This window comes from Suillus clintonianus (assembly GCF_016758775.1).
Source record: "Suillus clintonianus strain FC179 chromosome Unknown DEU56scaffold_246, whole genome shotgun sequence".
Taxonomy (NCBI): domain Eukaryota; kingdom Fungi; phylum Basidiomycota; class Agaricomycetes; order Boletales; family Suillaceae; genus Suillus; species Suillus clintonianus.
The window spans coordinates 1-13,340 of NW_024539470.1; the positions used below are offsets into that span (position 1 = coordinate 1).

The 13,340-nt window shown below is 47.5% G+C and overlaps 6 protein-coding genes across 6 annotated transcripts; 2 read left to right on the forward strand and 4 right to left on the reverse strand.

Annotated features, from left to right (window-relative positions):
• Positions 1 to 67: 67 nt before the first annotated feature.
• On the forward strand, positions 68 to 403 carry DEU56DRAFT_750078 (uncharacterized protein; the record flags this gene model as incomplete). Its single annotated transcript, XM_041349503.1, has 1 exon — positions 68 to 403. A coding segment is annotated over one exon (336 nt), but the record flags the coding sequence as incomplete, so codon positions are not given.
• Positions 404 to 1,357: 954 nt separating this feature from the next.
• On the reverse strand, positions 1,358 to 2,083 carry DEU56DRAFT_844685 (uncharacterized protein). The gene has a single exon (XM_041355111.1). It carries the CDS (start codon positions 1,972 to 1,974, stop codon positions 1,486 to 1,488), a length of 489 nt encoding a protein of 162 aa, XP_041200603.1. The 5' UTR covers positions 1,975 to 2,083; the 3' UTR covers positions 1,358 to 1,485.
• Positions 2,084 to 2,623: 540 nt separating this feature from the next.
• Positions 2,624 to 5,229, reverse strand: DEU56DRAFT_985474 (KRI1-like family C-terminal-domain-containing protein). Its single transcript, XM_041360076.1, has 7 exons — positions 5,078 to 5,229; positions 4,829 to 5,017; positions 4,717 to 4,778; positions 4,242 to 4,663; positions 3,937 to 4,194; positions 3,278 to 3,878; positions 2,624 to 3,224 (listed from the first exon to the last, which is right to left on the reverse strand). The coding sequence occupies exons 1-7, from the start codon at positions 5,178 to 5,180 to the stop codon at positions 2,757 to 2,759; spliced, it is 2,103 nt and encodes a 700-aa protein (XP_041200604.1). The 5' UTR covers positions 5,181 to 5,229; the 3' UTR covers positions 2,624 to 2,756.
• A 2,310-nt stretch (positions 5,230 to 7,539) lies between these two features.
• DEU56DRAFT_920460 (uncharacterized protein) lies at positions 7,540 to 10,335 on the reverse strand (the record flags this gene model as incomplete). Its single annotated transcript, XM_041358455.1, has 8 exons — positions 7,540 to 7,561; positions 7,615 to 8,783; positions 8,840 to 8,952; positions 9,016 to 9,240; positions 9,296 to 9,402; positions 9,451 to 9,579; positions 9,638 to 10,038; positions 10,099 to 10,335. 8 exons carry the CDS (start codon positions 10,333 to 10,335, stop codon positions 7,540 to 7,542), a joined length of 2,403 nt encoding a protein of 800 aa, XP_041200605.1.
• Positions 10,336 to 10,668: 333 nt separating this feature from the next.
• On the reverse strand, positions 10,669 to 11,649 carry DEU56DRAFT_762524 (uncharacterized protein; the record flags this gene model as incomplete). The annotated part of the gene is made up of 7 exons (XM_041350713.1): positions 10,669 to 10,743; positions 10,775 to 10,816; positions 10,875 to 10,939; positions 11,023 to 11,123; positions 11,157 to 11,219; positions 11,301 to 11,354; positions 11,564 to 11,649. 7 exons carry the CDS (start codon positions 11,647 to 11,649, stop codon positions 10,669 to 10,671), a joined length of 486 nt encoding a protein of 161 aa, XP_041200606.1.
• Positions 11,650 to 12,209: 560 nt separating this feature from the next.
• DEU56DRAFT_920461 (uncharacterized protein) lies at positions 12,210 to 12,943 on the forward strand (the record flags this gene model as incomplete). The annotated part of the gene is made up of 4 exons (XM_041358456.1): positions 12,210 to 12,289; positions 12,340 to 12,402; positions 12,455 to 12,513; positions 12,579 to 12,943. 4 exons carry the CDS (start codon positions 12,210 to 12,212, stop codon positions 12,941 to 12,943), a joined length of 567 nt encoding a protein of 188 aa, XP_041200607.1.
• Between the last annotated feature and the right edge of the window lie 397 nt (positions 12,944 to 13,340).

Consider the following 13,340-nt stretch of genomic DNA (forward strand, 5'->3'; position numbering starts at 1 on the left):
GGGCTTGTGTGCGGTCTCGGTCAGTCAATCTTGTATTGATGGTTGCTTATTAATTTTATGCCCGCAGCTCGAACGTGCTTTCACTCTTCTCGCTGATAGCACTGTCACTCTTGACAGCGAGGAGAACTCGGAGCTGCCGATCAATGTGCGGAAAGCTCGCCTCAAGACGCCCAAGACCTTCAACAAAGCTACTGGAAAGGAGACGACTTCCGAACACGCATTCTCAGTTGCTAAATGGAGCTCCAAGACTGCTGCATTTGTATGCGGGGCGAAAAAGAAGGGCATGGCGGCAACAGAGCTCACTGTCTCGATGGCGTGGAAGGTTCTGAAAAAGCCTGGTTTCGAGAAATACACTGGCAATGACATGTCCGACGAGGATGACGATCGCGCAGACATTTGGTAAGTTGCAGCTCTCACAATCCCCGGGTTTTAATAATGTTTGCACTACTACCTGCAGATATGCGAGCCTCACGCCTCTGGTCGATGTCTTCTCGTTAGGACATTTGGATATATTATTTCGTGCTTTGCGCTTGCAATTTTCACCGTTTGGAACCGCTCATTCGTTTTGCTCTTCCTCACTCGTCTTTTAACGTGTTTTAACGTGTTTCCATGCCTGCGTCACTCGTTTTGCTCTTTTTCACTGGTCTTTTATCATATTTCCATGCCTTCGTCACTCTTTCAGCCGCTCTTGATTGTCTCCTAATGCTTCTTAGATCCCCTTTAATGTTGTTCATGATTCTGTGCCTATCACCCATTTTCCGCTTATGTTCCCTTTCGCACCCTTTTTGGTGGTTTTATCACGCATTTTACAGTGACTTGCAATGGACTTGTGTCGAGTTTTTTGTGCCTTACATCATACATAATAAGTGGATTCAAGTGTGATTAAGCCGCTACAAGAAGACGCGTGGCCTTGGCGCGTCTTGTGGTGCCCTCGCTCTTTTTTTCACTTGAGACCATTGAAAAAGCCAAAAAAGGCGTGTGAAGAGATCCGGGATTTTGCTGATGCACAACTTATCCGCCCTGTCGCTATATTTAAACTGCATTGCGGAGGCTTGTCAATGCGTCACCTCGCACGGCACTTCAGCATCAAGGCCCAAGCAGTTCCCGCAGTAGTGGTGGATTACTTTTTGTTCTGTAGGTCAATACACTGGACAAGGCGTGGTCCAAGGTAACGCAGTCCTTCTCAGCACTTGCCTTTTGCTCCCTCTTTGCTGATCAGTTACACTAGACAGCACCTTGCCACTGATTGTGCCTGAGGAGCAGCCGTTCAAGACGCGTGGTAAGTTGTGACAGGCTTTCATGCGTCTCTTGACTGTTTATTCTATTGCAGGATACCACTCAGGCTACGCGAGTTTCTAAAGACTACACGTACTCCCTCACCTAGAATAAGGAGGTCACACTGTCCAGCACCTTTGACTCTGTTAAACGCGCGAGATCATCCACTAAGTCTTGTTTTACTCAAGTGGGTCTTATCTAAAAGCTCCCTTACCCACACCGATCTCCTGAATGTCTGCACGACTGCCGCATACTGCTGCAACCAGTGACCCACTTATTGGAGTCAAATATATGCATGTAGAAACAGCCATCAGTGGAGAGTAGTTCCGTTCTATGTCCAGGTGCGGGGGTATGATATCGAGGAACCCATCTGCTTGTACGAATGGCTACATGAAAACACAGAGCTCCTTTCGGCATGCGTCTCAACTCGATATCCACCCACTGACAACACTGCAATGCAAGATAGCTGCGACTCGCCGCCTCTTTTGAAGCCGCTGCAAATCGAACGTCCGCCATACTTTTCCAAGGAATTATTAGAAACACACCGAAAACAGCTACACTTACGACTCTTGGAGATGACAATATCGAAAGGGTGATCGGTGCTACAGGACTGGGCGACGCAGGTGTGACCAGTCGCTCTATCTCAACCTCAGTGCATACCAGTTGAACGGCTATCATCTGCATCAAGAAACGCTTCATGGTTGGAGGTATGTTCCACCTTTTCTTTCATATGTTGAATCAATACCTCGACAAACAGTTCCGGGATAAGCGGTGTCCTAGCAACTTTGCGAAGTCGCAGGTATCGTTCCGCAGGGGTTGGTACATGCGAGGGATTTTCAAGTTTCTGTACTGATTGCGCCCGTCAAGGAACATGCAACTAATTCTTCGACTTCAACCACTATATCAGAGTCTGGCGCCAATTTCTACCGCATGGACGAACCTCTGCGACTTACACTCCAGAGTCTACCGATCAATTTGAACACTCCTCCTAAAATTACCATTCGCTCGGACATAGCTTTGGTCATCTGCTTTGACCCGGCAGACAAGGAGTTATTTAGCCTTGGGGCGCCTGGACCTTGAGAAAGGCAATACCGCCAATCTTATCACGGACACATAGTCGGTCATAATTTCTTAATGATAAGCAAAGTATTAATTCACAAACGTTCTTGGTGTTCTTGCTGCGGTAAACCTGAGACTGCGCGACGTACTATTGTCTGAACTACGCTGTGCCGCGAAGTTTTTGATGAACACTCTTTCGTCCTCCAGCATAAAGTCTGAGCTTTGTTCCATAGAGGGCATTCATCTTCTTCATGGCTGTTTCCATTTTAGCCAGCACTTAATTTCTCTTGACTCTTTTGACTTATGCTCCTTTGGCTCGTGCGGCCAGCAATTTTACGCAATGGCACTTAAAAGTTTAAAACCTAGGTTGTGATCGACAGACATGAAGGACGCATACATGCATACTTCGGTGTAGATATCTGTCATTCAGCCTGAACTAACGTTTTGTGCTTTCTCCTCCTCTTCTTTTTGGGTGGCTCATTCTCCTCCAGTTTTTCGACATCATCTTCACGTTCCTCCAATACCTTCTTCTGTTTCTTAGTAGAAGCCGAGTCTCCTACTCCCTCAACTCCCACTGCCCCCTCATCGCCACCACCAGCTGCTTTCATTTTCTGTCGCTCCTTCTTCCCCAGCCGTTTTTTCGGCGCCGGATCCTCGCTCCTATGGCTCGTCCCAATGCCCCCCACACGGTCCTTCAATTTCTCCCTGAACTCTTTGAGGCGATCTCCACGGTTATGGTCCCACTTCTCCACGCGGTACGGTGCATATCGCTTCACACTCATGTACTGATTGAGTTCCTTATCTGTGGCCATGAGGAGCTCCACAGGGGTGAGCGAGAACGTCTGCGGTGCGGTCGTAGTGTATTTGAAACGCGTAGGCATTCCCGCCACCTGCGACAATACCTGTAAATGTGATTTTATAAAGGTGATAAAAGGAGGCCCACCATGTCGTTAAACTCGAGTCCGTAGACTTCATCCATATATTCATCAAGTTTGCGCTTCCTCATCTCCTCAGTGCCGTCCCACTCCTCTTCATCATCGTATGCGCGCACGACGTCTGCATCCATAGCATTAATATCCACTCCTTCGTCGTTGTCCTCGGTTTTCTTTTTCTTTTTCTTCTTTTTCTTCTTATTTAAAAATGAAGATTCGGTGGGCTGAGAAGGTGGGATGATATCCTCAATATCGACATCGTCGTCCCAGACGGGCTTTTCTTCTTCACCATCAGAGTCGTGGCCATCACGGTAGAGCCCCGCCATCTGCTTGTCATGTGCTTCGGGATCCCAGTCTGCATCGAGGTCGAACTCCTTGAAGGCTTCAGCATCGGGATCAATATCGACGCCACCTTCACGCCCAATGCGCTCGAGTTTTCGACGGACTTCCTTCATTTTAAGAGCTTTCAACCTCTTTACCTCCTCGTGCTTCTTCTCGAGTTCTTCTTCCTGGCGCTGCTTCTTTCGCTCACGACCCTCTTTGCGAGTTGTGTCAGCCCGGCGTACTGTGGAGGTGATATTTCGTGGAAAGGTCTTGATAGTAGCTGCGTCGCTGATAGGCGAAAGGTGTAAAGCGGAAAGAAGTGGGTGGAGACTGTAATGGTACTCACGGTTCTTCGAAACGGAAGTTATATGAAGTCTCGAAAGCGTCGGCGATCTCCTCGAATTCGTCGTCGTCTTCTATGGCGTGCTCAGATGCACGCTGTCCTCCGTGCACGGCATCCAACTGTTCTTCATCTGAAACCTCAAATTCAGATTCGGCCACAGAATCTTTAGCCTTGCGCTTTGTCGATTTGGGTTTGACGATTTCCTTGTATGTGGGTAGTCGTCGTGCTGATTTGTCGACCCATCCGCGGTTGAGGATATAGCTGATAGTATTTAGAAGTGGCTCGGTTCGTGAAGAAGGATGACTAACTTCATGAGGAACTCCTGATCGGCCTCTTGCTTGGATATCCCCTTCGCCTCGTTACCTTTTATCTTCGTCTTTCTCTTCTTTTTTTCACCGGCGCCTTCTTCACTGTTCTCAGTTCCTGCACCTATCCCCGAATTGTCGATCTCTATGAGACCTTCAAGATCCTCGCCAACTGCATGTTTCAGGTATTCTCTGTATTCCTCCTCTTCATGCTCAAGCTCGTCCTTTGTCTTCTCTCGCGGAATAAGCAATCCGTCATCATCACTCTCATTGACGGCAGTATGGAATGCGTCACGAGTTTCATCACGCAACCGACGCTGCTCCTCGGTGTGTGTGGGTATGTGTGGTTCTGGAGTGGGCGAACGGGATATGTTGGCTTCGAGAGCGGATGCGAGAGTTGCTTGGCGGAAAGTAAGAGGTTTTGACTATGAATGGGAGGTATTAAATGTAGGATTGTACTTGTGATAAAAATACTCACTTTATCCTTAATTTTTCGCGTTTGCACCTGGGGAGCACGAACGGCGGTGCGCTCCTGCTCCTCTAATAAGCATCAGAACTGGCGAAATTCGAGACAGACGCAATGTACCAACCTTCGAAAATAATATTCTCCGTGTTGTAGATGGCCGGATCCTTCTTCTTGATCCTTGCCAGCGTCCTCAAAATTGCAGCATCCACTGCAGGCGTGAGCTCCTCCCCATCCTCATCTTCGGATTCTGCGTCCTCAGAGTCTGTCTCCTCGTCCTCATCCTCTTCAAAGTCAGACCCATATTTTTCTTTTACTGGTAGTCATGTGTTAGTTGAATTCCGTCACGTCAGACGGGAATTCGGTTTGGACACACATTTTGCGAGCTCCTCGCGCTCTTTCTTGTATTCGAACGCTTTTGCGTAGTGTTCATTGATGGTGAGTGTTTGAATATCCTCGGTATCGGAGTCGGAAAGCATGTTAATGGGCTTGGTGACTACTCTGCATCGATGTACTGAGTCAAGAATCAAGAAATGTACTGTAGCTTTACGCTAATAGACTGAGCGCGCGCACGTGACACAATGTGTTAAGTATAATACACGGTAAGAAGTTAGTTGAACCTGTGGTTAAGCCGGTCCTTTTAGTACTCATTATATATATATAATTTGTATGCTGTACTTTTTTGAATAGAGACGGAGTACTGAGATAGGACAAGATCCGTCAGTTAAGCATAAACGAGAACGAAGTGCTAATGTTGAGTTGTCCGTCAGCTACCGAGCGGATTACCTCAGGTTCATCGCGAGTTTAAACTGAGGCTCAAACTGTTTGGCCATAGACAATTTATCCTGGGAACAACGCCAAACAAGGGCTGCACCCTATAGGCACTATCTGCGCAGGGCGTCCTTGAATTATCCTTCGTCAGTCTCTACACATTGTCGGCACAATAATCATTGGATCAACAGGCTCGTTTAGTCATCTCACTGCGGTCAAAAGCAGAATATACTGGGGACAATATTGTTCTATAGTTCCGCATTGTAAGTACTATATACATGGGGCATCTTACAGATATCCTGACGCCGTTGTTCTGCTTATCCTCGGTATAATAGTCACTTTATCAACAGGCCCATTGCTCAATTTACTATGCCTGATCTTGATGGTACGAAGCGATTCAGATAAGCTAGCAACTCCAGGATCTAATTTTTGCCAGTTTGGACGCCTGCTGATAAGGGGAACAAATGGGTCTGCAACCTTTGTCAGGACAATAAACCCCATGATCGGCGGGCAGTTCAGAAGCACGAGAAGACCCAGTCTCATCAAAATGCAGTCAAACACCATGCGAGAAAACAGCAGCACCGCAGGAACAGCTCATCCAACTCCATTGTCGAGCTACGTGGTCTTCTCGATGACATGGCTGGCACTCCCGATTTTGAGCTGGGTGATGACTCAGCAGACAACATTAGCAACTACTCGATCACGACGGCAATGATTGCGCAAGGTTTAAGTGATTTTTTAGATGAAGTTGACCTCTCGGATGATCAGGGAGCTGAAATATCGGAAGATGAAGAGGTTTTTATGGGGCGGGCATTTCGTGACGGTATGTTACTCTAACTACACAGTATGCAGCTCACTCTCACATTTCGAGCAGATGGCAGCCAGGCTAGTGAGACTGCTATTGGAACCGGCGGTCATAATAGAACACGTTCTCGACATCAAATCGTGAATCAGGCGTCCCTGTCATATTGATGCAACAAAGCATTGAGACTGTAAGGTTATAGTGATGCATTCATCCTACAGTGCTAGCGCTGCTAATGTATGGTGCATTATGATGCATTACAGATGCATCACCTAGGATCACTGTGATGCATCTGTAATGCATCTGTAATGCATCTTCATGCATCGATGCATCGTTAATGCATCATTGTGAATATGCATTCCTGATGGATTATGACATCACCTTAGCCTTACTAATCAAGGCGCTGCAGGTAACCCGCTCCTTGATGCATCCCCGCCATTAATATTGATGCATCCCCGCCATTGATATTGATGCATCCCCAATACCTCATTGTACTATATATACCACCCTATTAGCACCCCACTCTGTGATGCATTCCCGCCACCATTGATGCATCCATGGCCACTATTGATGCCCTACCAAATGCGCCCTTGCCGCTCCTTGATGCATCCCCGCCATTGATATTGATGCATCCCCGATACCTCATTGAACTATATATACCACCCTATCAGCACCCCACTCTGTGATGCATTCCCGCCACCATTGATGCATCCACGGCCACCATTGATGCCCTACCAATGAATGCGCCCTTGTACTATATATATCACATCCCGCCACTTCCAATGGGTACTGCTGCGCACATCCCGCCATTTCCATCCCACCGCTTCCATCCCGCCGCTTCCATCCCGCCGCTTCCAATGGCCCGCTCCTTGATGCACCCCTGGCACCATCGATGCGATATTACCACCAGTATCATTAGCAATCCTGCCGCTACCAATGAATGTATCGCCCATTTATTACTATACGGTAGATAGCCTGTATTAGTGTGATAATGGAACATATGGCATCATAATACAGAAACTCGTTTGTTTTCAAACTTGCGCCGTCTGTGACATATATACTTACTACTACCTGCATTCACTAAGTGCCTACGTGTCATAGTTCGAACGTTCAACAGAGATCACGTGATCTCTCCACTCAAAATTCGCTAAGTCGTTTGGTCTATGTCAAGATGATCTCATTAAGTCACAGCGGTCAATACAAATTATCAAAGGATGCTATCAAGATGCTATTGTACAACGAATCAATACGCAGTGCCTAGCCAATCACGCCTTGGTCCGCTTTTTCCTAAAATACGTCAGTGTGTGAGGCAAAGTACGCAAAAACTAAATCAAACATACTTGGGAGCACTGGAAGCCTCACTTTGCGCAGGCCGCTTCAACAAGCGAGGTGCTTCGGCCTCCAATAAATTCTCCTTCCCAGCGTAGAACGAAACACCGTTAGTCCCAATAGCATCTGCAAGGTCATTGCGTCTAGATTTGATTGGCACGCGCTTTCTGCGCACTTCAGTGTCCAAAGCGACATTCATCAAGCTGTCTGATGATGAAGCGCTGGAGGCACCACCAGTTACATTGACAATAGGGTTGGGTGAAGGACCGGGTGAGGGCTCCCTTGTGGTAGCGGCAGACTCATCAGCCAACGGCTTAGCAGCAGGTGGCTGCCTTTTTTTGGTCGTGCACTGGGCAGAAGGGGCAGAGGGCTGAGCGACCGTTTCAATGGAGGGTATAGCCTGACCAGGCGATGGCTTAGCGACAGACGACTTCTTGGAAGAGGATTTAGCCGGCTGCTTGTTCTTGGTGGCACACACAATGGGAGACGGCTGTGTTGCTGTTTCAGCTGAGGGTTTGGTCGACTTAGTATTAGGACGCTTCTGGCTGTCTCCCTTTTTGGTAGCCTTCTGGGCAACCCTTCTGCCAGTCGTCGTGCGAGCCTTGCCGATGGAAGGGAGAGAAGTATCGTCCGTACTCAGGATCGGGTTGGGAGAAGGTAGAACAGGAGGGAGAGAAGTATCGTCCGTACTCAGGATCGGGTTGGGAGAAGGTAGAACAGGTCGCGAGTCCTCATTGGGCTCACTGGCAGGAGGAGGCAGAGCAGGAAGTGAGTCGAGTGAGTCCTGCAGGCTGCTTCGTTCAGCAGAACTGAAATTCCAGCCTGGATTGTTGTTGTTCACGCTCCAGGCCTGGTTGTTCCAATTTGCAGCCTGGAATCCCTGATCGAACGAAAACTCGGGGGTGACGGCGCCTGGCATGAACGAATTAGAAGGAGGGATGCCGAAATCGAAGTGGTTAGTCGTCTGTAGTGGGAATGCGGTTCCTTGAGAGTGAAGCGATGCATCAGACCCAGTGAGGCAGGAATTTCCGGCGAGTAAAGCATGGCTGGTGCCCTGCGCGTCATATGTTGGTCCTTGCATGCCATACATTTGATCCTGTCCACCATACATGGCATGGGCGCCGTACATGGGCTGAGGCTGCGTGTCATACATTGACATGCCATAGAACGGCGTGCCATACTAAAATATCGAGAGTCAGGTGCGAGCGTTGATGCTGAGACCAAAGAAGCACTTACGGACGGTAAACTGGCAGTCGTCTCCATCGACGCGTGCATCACAGATGATCCCCCAAGACTTGATGCATCAGATGCATCGCCTAAGGATGCACCAGGGATGGGAAGAGTGACTGCTGATGCATCAGACCGATGCATCAGCCGCTCGTCTAAAGGTATATAAAGACTGGGCAACTCACCAGACTCCATGTACTGATTCGCCTCGCCCTCATCCACATTTAGCTGAGATTCTTCCTCGACGTCTGTAGACTGCGCATTGGGCTCGTCTTCTTCGCCTTCCTCGTCTTTGTCCCCATCCTCTTCACACTCCTCCCCATCCTCTTCACGCTCCTCAGACTCTTCCTCAGCAATGCCTCCAATCTCACTGCTTTCGGCCTTGTTGTCGGGCTTCCGCTTGTTGCCAGCTGCACGCACTTTCAGTGAGTGTTGCCACTATTAATGCGAGATAAGAAGACTTACGAAATATTTGTTCTGCGTACTGCTGGAAGGCTGCCAAGAAGTCGCTATCAGCCGTCTGGTATAGCTCGGCAAAGGAATCGCCTTGAGGTGTTTCTGAAGGATGACACCTTCTCTGCGTGAGTGGCAGTACAAGCTGACAAATCCTCGCAACTTACGATAATGTCGTCATGTCCCAGTCATTTCTAGGATCAGGACCAGCAAACATAAACGAGACCATGAAGCGAGTCTTCTGCTTGACAAGCTTCGCGAAGCGTCGACAAATGACAGGTAAGTCATCTATACCTCTGTAAAATTTGAATGGCATTAGTATTGAATACACTGATAGAACTGAATCACACGTACTGCATGATTGCCTCCGCATCTAACTCTTCGTTGTCGTCGTTGTCGGCGTCATCGTCAAGAACGTTCTTCTCACGCTTGGCGCGCTTCTTGTGAGTGAGTTGTTCCTCATACTTTTCACGAATCTCTGCCTTGATCTCTTCAGTCTCATCTTCCAGTAACTCCTTCGAGAATTTTCGACCAAGGGCCACGCGCTTGCCGGACGTTGCCACGTTTCCGGCATCTTGCTCGGCCATCACCAAGGGCTTGATACGCTCGTCATAATACAACTCTGAATAAATTTCAGCCTCTGACTTCGCGCGTCTCTTCGGCTGCAGAGTATCGTCAAAGACTGTTAGTTTCTTCTTTAGGCTGCGGTTCTTCTTAGATTTATTGACACGCCAGCGAAACCAGGTGTGTAGTTGCTGTTGTGGATAGGTACTGATTGTGAAAACGCAGCATAGGTAACACGCCAAAGAGCTTACCGCCTCACGCGCCTCCTCTGCGAGCTCAACGACCTTTTGCTGCTCGCAGGTAAGCTCAACATCCTTGGGGATGTCAGGATAGACCACCGCACGTTCTGGGAACTGCGCGAACCAGGCTATACGACACGGAGCCCAGAAACGTGAGTAATCCTTTTCCTTCGCGTGGACCATATACGTCGCTAACCGATCTTGAAGCCAGACGTACTGTTCATCGGTGGTCCACTTTGCTGCCGGCATCTGTAAGTACCATGTCAGTCCGCAGAGCAGCATGATGAAATGTCGGCATGTCGTACTGTTAATTATTGAATTAGGTCACGTATCACGTAGCGTGCTGAATGTAATGTATGAAAATAAAAGAAAAAAGCCTTATGTACCTCAGAACAACACTCGCGATTTCACGTGTGCTGGTCAAACTTTTTCATTTGTTGCCTTGAGCGCACTCGAGGCTCGAGAATCAAACGCAGAGACTTCATTTATAGAGTTAGGTATCAAACAAAGTTTAATTTGGCGGCTCTGGTACTTCTAAATATACTATGCTTCTTTGTTGCTATCTGCCTCGCTGTCCTCCAACTACGGTTGAACGTTCAAAGTACGGTTGAACGCTTCCTCGAACGGCTCCTCAAAAACGCAAGACCATCTGGCCATCTGCAGACACAGACGTTATGGTAAGTGGTACCATAGAGTTGGTCTTCTTTTGTTCGAAACCAGCTTTAATGCGCTGCAGTCGAGTAGTCAGAGCTACAATGTAACTTAATAATTTATATAAAAATACTTACGAGTTTGCGCTGTTCTTCCGCCTGAAAAAGGGAGTGTTGTTGCTCAGTGGTGAGGACCTCGGACTCTGGAATGATCGGCCAACAAGCAAAAAAAATGTCGAACAACGATGGCCAGAATTCCAAGAGGTCGTCGTATTGGCAGGCTAACGAGGTATAGGGCCATCTGGTCCTCTAACCACTTCAGTTGATCGCTTGACCATTCTGGTACCGTCGGCTTGGGTGTCGCTGACTGCGAAATTTATACTTAGCCTGGACCCGCTCGCGTACCTCAGTGTCACGTACCTCAGTGTGAAACGTTTGGCAAGCCGTTCATTGAAACTCTCTCCTGCAAATATGTTTCGCAGACTGTAAACATTAGCCGTAGTCATTATAAGAAGAAAAATAGATCGCATACCTCAGCAGATTTTAGTGGGTGTTTGCACGTACTGATCGTCTGAGATGAGACTGATATATGCTATTTTTGGACTCCGCGGCGGAGTGCTGGATTGCCCTCAAAAACATCGCGCCCTACGAATAGAATGTCCTCCTGAGTCGAAGCATCATGAATATGGGAGAGATTGAGCTTACTGGAAGTATCCGCACCATAATTCTAGAGCCTCCACCTAGAATTGAGCTGTATACCGGGAGAGATTGAGCTTACTGGAAGTATCCGCGCCATAATTCTAGACCTCCACCTAGATTGAGCTTACCGGAAGTATCCGCGCCATAATTCTAGACCTCCACCTAGGTCTTGCATGCTACTGGCACCGTCTCTTATATCGGCAAAAGTATACATATGTACATAGAGATATATACACTATGTACTAGCTGGTTTTGATAATGGCAAGCAAATATGCACTCCGGATGTTGAGGAAAACTTTGTGAATTTGTTTTAATAGGAGTCTTGCTACTAGCAATGATTGATTGGCGTGCAGTAGTAGATCAAGGTGTCGCGACAAAAATATGTTTCGCTAGACATTCACCTCAAGGTTAATTTGATAGTCAAATATTCACCAATGATGCCTACGGTATCCATACACACGCTGCACCATGTTCAACTTCACAATTCAATTGTCTGTAGGCTACAGTGACAATCTTATGTTATAAATCTCGTGTAAATTCCTCAAAATATGTTCGCTAGACATGTTCTTACTTTAATATAGCAGTCACCACATTCACCAAATGATGCCTACAGTACCCATACATACGCTCACTATATTTTATTTTACAAATCGGTCGTCTGTGGTTACGGAGACATGTTTATTATAATTCTCGTGTAAATTACCTACCATACGAACTCCGGCTCATTGCGATCTTCGATTTGTTAACCTCCCACACTTACTTCATAACCACACTATGACTCGCCCTCGATTGCACTGGACTTCTGAAGAGAAAACGGAGGCAGCAAGACGATCCCGCAAAAAATATTATGACCGGTGAGTTGTTACACCGCAACGCAGATTCTAATACTAACTATAATGTGTAGGAATGCGCGCTACATCAAGCGTTTGAAGGACAAAGCAAGGTATCGACTCCGAGCACAACAACAGTGAGCTTAATCTTCTTTCACAAATGTCTGATTCACTTTCATGTCATTGCAGCGTCAATGTGGACTCTCAGAAAATTCCTAAACGACATGTTAAATTATGCGGGGCAGGAGGTGAGTCTATCCCAGAGCGTTTTGTTACCTCGAACTAACTACTTATTTTACAAGTGGGACTCTAGCAAATGTAGATGCTGCACTCAACCGCCTCATGAACGGCTCCTCGACTGAGCTTTTCGACAACTTAGTCCACGATTTCAAAGCGAGCACAGACATCGAGTCTTGCATCCAGGCTATCACGACTTTGCTGGTAAAAGTAGAGGAACTCCGACAACAGGTTCAGGAATGCCATTGCGCAACTTTGCAACGCCTTGGTGTGGGGAAGGAGCTGCGTCAGGTCGAGCTTACTGCTGGAAGGGTAGATGATGTCAACAAAGCGCTGGAGGATGTTCTCATGCACGCTATGGATGATATACATTCTCTCTTTTACCATCATGCGCGAGGTGAGCTGCTCTATCAGAAGACCCCTGATTTTGCTGTGTTGTAGAGTCTATATACATCTGTCTCGTTGTAGATTACGCATTCCTCCTTCAAGACATGCTAGCGCTTCACTTTCCCACTTGACTTAGACGTATTCCGCGCCTCGCGCATTATCTACATTTATTCACAGAGTAATTGCCACGAGGAGTCAACAGATCCTCATTATATTGTACGGATCCTCACTACAAAAATTGTATTCGAACTATGTGAATCAAGAGTCGCCTATCTTCCCTTCAAGGAAGCCATACTGCTTCTCCTAGGTCTATGGCATCCATGATACGCGAAATCCCATCATCCAAGGACCGCGCACGACTATACGAAGATGTTTTCACCCCAATCACATGGGGGGAAGTGCGCGGCCTGTGATTCAATATCAGATACTGGAATTAGAGTGAGGAAAAAAA

Bases quoted from the DNA above. Each gene is read 5' to 3' on its own strand.
- DEU56DRAFT_844685 (XM_041355111.1), bottom strand. From the start codon at position 1,974: ATGAAGCGTTTCTTGATGCAGATGATAGCCGTTCAACTGGTATGCACT.
- DEU56DRAFT_985474 (XM_041360076.1), bottom strand. From the start codon at position 5,180: ATGCTTTCCGACTCCGATACCGAGGATATTCAAACACTCACCATCAAT. The intron at 3,879-3,936 runs GTGAGTACCATT...TTCGCCTATCAG, and splicing joins AACTTCCGTTTCGAAGAACC to CGACGCAGCTACTATCAAGA. The intron at 3,225-3,277 runs GTGGGCCTCCTT...GTATTGTCGCAG, and splicing joins GACTCGAGTTTAACGACATG to GTGGCGGGAATGCCTACGCG.